At 44.8% G+C, this 5,853-nt stretch overlaps 1 protein-coding gene across 1 annotated transcript; it reads right to left on the bottom strand.

Moving 5' to 3' along the window:
• Positions 1-1,095: 1,095 nt before the first annotated feature.
• LOC123162076 (uncharacterized) lies at positions 1,096-3,427 on the bottom strand. Its single transcript, XM_044579879.1, has 3 exons — positions 2,841-3,427; positions 2,377-2,647; positions 1,096-1,369 (listed from the first exon to the last, which is right to left on the bottom strand). The coding sequence occupies exons 1-3, from the start codon at positions 3,312-3,314 to the stop codon at positions 1,329-1,331; spliced, it is 786 nt and encodes a 261-aa protein (XP_044435814.1). The 5' UTR covers positions 3,315-3,427; the 3' UTR covers positions 1,096-1,328.
• Positions 3,428-5,853: the final 2,426 nt, after the last annotated feature.

Genomic DNA, 5,853 nt, shown 5'->3' with positions numbered 1-5,853 from the left:
TCATGCCATGTTGGTTCGCTCTCGCCGACTGGGCCCTATGTTGCGGCAGCAGCATTGGTGGTGTGTGGGACCAACCTCTCAAGGTTGTCGGCCTGTGCGTGTGGCCGCGTTGTTTTTCGGCCATTGGTCCTATCCAGACGCGTGGGGGGCTTGCCTGGCCGGATGCACAGGGGCTTGGTCTGGCAAGACGTGGAAGGAATGGCCTGCCCCGACTCTTGACGTCACGGGCTTTGCCGGCTGGTGCTCGTGGGTCACCTTCACCCGCTCGACTCCATCGGACTTGGAGGGTCTTTGCCAACCCGACTTCTTGTCATCGTGGGCGTGTCTGGCCAGTGTTTTTTAGTCGTGGGGCCTGACCGGCTGTGCCAGCCTGGTTTGATGGTGAGTGTTATATGTTGCCTTTGTCGTTCCGGGTAAGGTCAGCGGTGCGCAAGTCCATTCTTTCGACATAGCCTTATGGTGGGCCCCAACTAAATTAGATGCTTTCTTTGCGCTGTGATGCCATTGGCTGGCGATAGGCGGTTTTGTGGCGTGCGGGAGGGCTGATGCCTACGGGTGGTGATATTCTCATTTCCTCCTTCACTGGATGTTATGTATTTGTGTATTCAAGGACCATATTGAAGCATTTTTCAAGTTTCGATATGGTTGTGTTAGGTGCCAGCAAATTTGAGGACCAAATGTGTAATTTTCTCTGCTTGGACTCGAATATGAGGTACTGAATAAGCAAAAGAAGGCAACCACATTGAAAGGAGGGCTGGAAATCGCTGTCCTTTGTGTGCTCTTTTCTTAGCTGTGTTGTGCGTGTAAGGTGTTTGTTGATTTGTCTAGCCGTGGTGTCCACCTGAGAATCCTATCCTATTGCTGTGTCCAGATTATAGGGAGGGTAGCGAGAGACTCTAAAGGGCCTGAGAACAATGGTGTCGTGGCATACAATTTTGTTCACATGTTAGCCTAAACCAAATGTACAATGGATGTTCAGAACTCGTCAAAATTCGAATCTGAAAACGCACAGCTAAAGTCGAGTGCTCAATTAACTGCAAGAACCACCACCACCCAAAAGAAGTGCACCAGGCAGCGCTGAAGTAGCAGCCAGAATAAGAAAGCGACCATTACGAACCAATGTTCACAGAGGTTCTCAAGTTCAGAACCACAAGGGCCGGGTGAAACAGTCATGTTCCTCCTGTTTGGAAAATGAATCAGTTTCAGCTAGCAGAATCACAAGAGCTACTGGGGTTTTCCTAAACCTATATCTCAATGCAAAATGCAGTTCTGGGTTCTCATGTCATCGTGTCCAAGGCGGCGGTCGGGAGTCCTGCTCTTCTCCTTTTCTACTCTGCACCGACATCCGGGTACCACAGCTCGACATGGGCTGAATTAGAACAGAAAGTGAGGAAGTCAGACATCATGTCAAAGGTAATACAACCACTGAAAAGATTAACAACTTAAATATCTTGTCAAAGTTTCTACTAGCGGCAAGTAGTACAAAACGGGAAAACTAAATTATCTGTATCAAGGACAGTAGTATGAAACCAATAATTTCTGTATCAAGGTTTAGTGTGAACATTTGCCTTATGTAATGATTTTCTCCCAACAAGCTTCAGACCACGTTTTGTACACACCTACTGTTAACTGTTTCATTCAGTGTTTCTCTGAAGAAATCTGAACATTATTTCCATTTAACTTCTACTTACAGCACACGCATGGTCATCCACAAAATAGTACCCACCAACATGCAAAACAAGTTCAAGACCAAAAATATGTGTTTCTTGCTGTTTACTCATCTTAAAAAAAATCTCATAATTTAAGAAGTCAATAACTAGATAATTAAAGAATGCAGCTGATGTACAAAACCTGAAAACAATGTATTTCATGTAGTGATGTGAGATACATCCTGAATTTTGTTCACATCTTACTCACAACAATTAATAGAATAGGCTAGCTAAATCAATTAGAAATCAGTGTCTTATATGTAAAGCTAAACTACGATGACTGAACCAGATTTGGGTTTTACGGCATATATAGATTAAATTGAAGAACTGGATCCATCCAAATCATGGACAGTTCAAAACCAATAATTTCCAAATCAAGGTTGAGTGTGAATATGTGTTTATAAATTTTTTTTCTCCCACCAACTAATTAGCTTCAGACCACTTTCTAGCATTCAACTACTTCTACTTCTATCAAAAGCACAACAGTTCAGACAAACTCCCAAGTCTTAACTGAACCAGAGTAGCAGCAGTTTCAGTAAACTGTTTTTGGGATTAATTAACAGTTTCATTACACAAGTTGAATAGCACTCCATTAAAACAAAACCAAAGATGCATCGACCAGTAGGAAGCTGGGGAAATAGAGATGACAGATGAGTAGGCCTCTCACCTGGGACGACGACGATGTAAAGGGTCCGCGTGCCACGGGGTAGGTTGACGACGAGTGGGGTAGGCCGCCCGTTAATGCCCGCCTGGACGCACATGGCGAGGTCGCCCATGCCGATGCCTATATCGCTGGCCAGCTCGCTCCTCAGGCGGAACACAGACCTCCCCTTGAACTCCAACGTAGCCCAGAAGGCGGGGCCCCCATCGGCGCCCGCCGAGGCGTACACGACCCACCGCCGCGGCAACAGGATGTCGAGGCCTCCGGCGAGGGGGAGCTGCAGTTGAGTCTCGTTGTCAGGGCGCAAAGCGGAAATGCGAAGTGGCGAACAGAGATGTAAGACGTCAAGAAACGCAAATTTTGCAAGATGCCAAGAACAGAACCATGAATTGCTCCCTGCGGTTGGGTTCGGATGCCAAGAACAGAACCAAATTCGCGCAAATTCGGGAAGAATCAAGAAGCGGGCTCACCTCAGGCATGCCCTCCCTGGCGGGGATGCGCTCCACGACCCAGTGCGTCATCGTGCTGACGGTGTCGACGACGCTGGCGCCGTTGTTCCAGGGGAGGAACTTCCCGTTGGCGCGGAGGAAGCGGCCGCTGGCGTGGCGGAGCAGGATGTAGTCCCCGGGCACGATCCTGACGGGCCGCCACCTGACGGCCTCCTCCTCCAGTTCCTCGTAGTCGCGCTGCTCGACGCGGCGCCCGCGGTGGCCTAGCGGCGCCGGTGCGTCCATGGCCGCCAGGTAGCCGCCATAGGCGGCGCTGTGGAGGAGCACGTACTGGACATCGTCATCTTCTTGGTACAGGTGCACTGCCCACGCCGCGTTCATCGACGCCCGGGGCCGGCGGAGGGAGACTCCACGGCCGTCCTTGTCGGCGTGCAGGTACATGCCGTGCTCGCGGCACCGAAGCCGCACGTGGTGGCCGTCCTGGAATTGCTCCATCTGTCGCCGGCGCTGGGACACTCGAGAGCAGAGGCGGTGGGCGCTGCGCAGTGGAGGTGGGGATGATGGGTTCTTGTTTCTTGGAGCTCCGGCGAGGGGCAGAAGCGAAAGCTGTTGGTTGAAACGGTTACGTTCGGGCGCCAAGGCGGGGGAGTATTTCAAGGAAGGTCCACACCACACCCTCGCCTTGCGAGCATGGGCCTGCGGGCGCCTTCAGCGAGTGTAAAATGGGCCGGCCCACGCGCGGAGGCCACGGCCTGTTTTCTGCTTTTTTTTATGTTTTCTGTTTTTCTTTTTTTTGCTTTATTTCTGTACTTTTCTTTACTAGTCAATGTATATGTGCAATGCACGTTAATTGGGAAGTATATTAAGTGCATGCGAATATTAAGTAGGATATTATTTGCGTGTTATTATGTGATTAACAATATATTTGGCATGAAATTAACTGCACACTAAACGTGTTGAGCGCTCGACATTGAACCAGTCTAAGTCGTTGGATTGACATGATTTGATGACCGAGATTAATTGGATCTGCCCCTTTGGGTCTTTTTATATTGGTATAGATACTTTATAAAATTGAAAATGTATATTACAACAAACACTCTATAAAAAAATTGGAAAATGTTGAAAAAGTATTTTAAAAATAATGTCGAACAAGTATTTGAAAAATGATGAACAAGCATTCAAAAAATGTTGAACAAACATTCGAAAGATGTTCAACAAGTATTTTTTTAAATTAAACAAGTATTTGAAAAAAATGTTAATTAGTCATTCAGAAAATGTTGAATAGGTATTTGAAAATGTTGAACAAGCATTCGAAAAATGTTGAACAGGTATTTGAAAAAAAATGTTAATTAAGCATTTGGAAAATGTTGAATAGGTATTTGAAAAATGTTAATCAAGCATTCAGAAAATGTTGAACGTGTATAGAAAAATTGTTGATCATGTATTAAAAAATGATGATTTTTTTAATCATGTATATAAAATGTTAATCAAGAATTTGAAAAACAAATTGAACAAGTTTTGAAAAATGTTAAACAAGCATTTTAGAAATGTTAAATGTGTGTAAAAAATGCGGTGCGGTCATGGGCCGGCCTAGCTGCTTACGCGAGTGGTGATTCCTTCAGCGCGGGAGCAGCTTCGCGTCTGAGCACAGCCTCCTGCACAGGGCCATAAGACTTGCTTCCTTCCCAAAATAGGCTTTCACCCCCACAACAAGAGTATAGGAGTAGTCAAACCACGCCAAATTTGATACAAAATGATGAGAAAACTCAAGACAAACAATAACAAGGGTATAGTAGTAGTCATACCTCACTGGGATGCAACCGAAACTACTGAATGAAGATGAAACCTTTCTAAAAAAAGACTAAAGATGAAACCGTGCCTTCTTTGAAAACCACTGGAAATCATAGCATTGCACACACCAAGCTGTCATCGGAGAGGGCCGGCTGCCCTCTCGCTTTCTGCCATGGAGCGTTGATCCTGCTTGTGAACGGTGAGGGCTTGTAATGATGACAACAAAATCACATGTATAAGGTAGGAGGCAAGCAAGATTCTCCCATGGCAAAGTTGAAGGAGCTTCATGTTAGGATCCACGTTTCTCGCCGACGTCAACGTGACACGACTAGAAGATAACTGAGCACCACGATTTTTGATTTGAGGTAATATCGGTGGCAGTCATAAAACTTGCATACGATGTTCAATTTAGTGCTAAAAGTTGTAAAATACGTCATTGCAATCATATAACTTGTCTATGTGTGCAGTTACAGTCACTTCTTCCATATCCAGCCGTATCTAGTGCTCATGTCACGTGTCAGCATGAATGCGGCCCACATGTCAGTGGGGCGGGGGAGTGGTGAGGCATTGGGTGAGTCACGAATTGATTGTTTTTGTGCAGAAAACACCATCAACTTTGATTTAATTACGCACCTTCAGGCTTCAGCACGTAGTGGCTCACGAGAAATATGAATTAAAAATAGCGCCAAGGGGATTCTATTCGACGCCCCGCACTCTATAAGCTAACGGCACTATCCACTCAACCCGGAATAAATTGATGCAAGCAAAACAAACGAAATGTTCTTTAACACAATGTTCACTCAGCCCAACAAAGGAATAAACCAAAACTAAAGACCTATCGTGATATTCCCCGCATGAATAAATAGATGTAAGAAAACAATTTAATTTTTTTTGTTTCGGACAAAAACTTGTCCACACGTTACAAAAATATCGTGTCATCTAACAAAATATTTAAACGTTGTAAGAAATTTTTGTGTAATTATAAAAGCCTAAGTTGCATTTTAAAATGGCTCACGTATTAAAATAAAAATCTGGCAGGGAATATAAATGTGTGTGCATCTGTTGTTATTTATCTTGTTCTATTTAAGAAAACTACGCGGGGAATAGAAATTATCCATGACATGAGCATATTATCATGAGAGCGGGATCATTCTGACTAAGCGTCCATTTTTTCAAATTTAAAACCATTCCAATTTTAAATTTCTTTCGAACAAATTAGATGAACTATATTTTCTTTTATCTA

Source organism: Triticum aestivum, chromosome 7B (genome assembly GCF_018294505.1).
Source record: "Triticum aestivum cultivar Chinese Spring chromosome 7B, IWGSC CS RefSeq v2.1, whole genome shotgun sequence".
In the NCBI taxonomy this organism is placed as follows: Eukaryota; Viridiplantae; Streptophyta; class Magnoliopsida; order Poales; family Poaceae; genus Triticum; species Triticum aestivum.
Note: the sequence above shows the minus strand (reverse complement) of the source record. Positions and strands in the feature narration are given on the sequence as shown.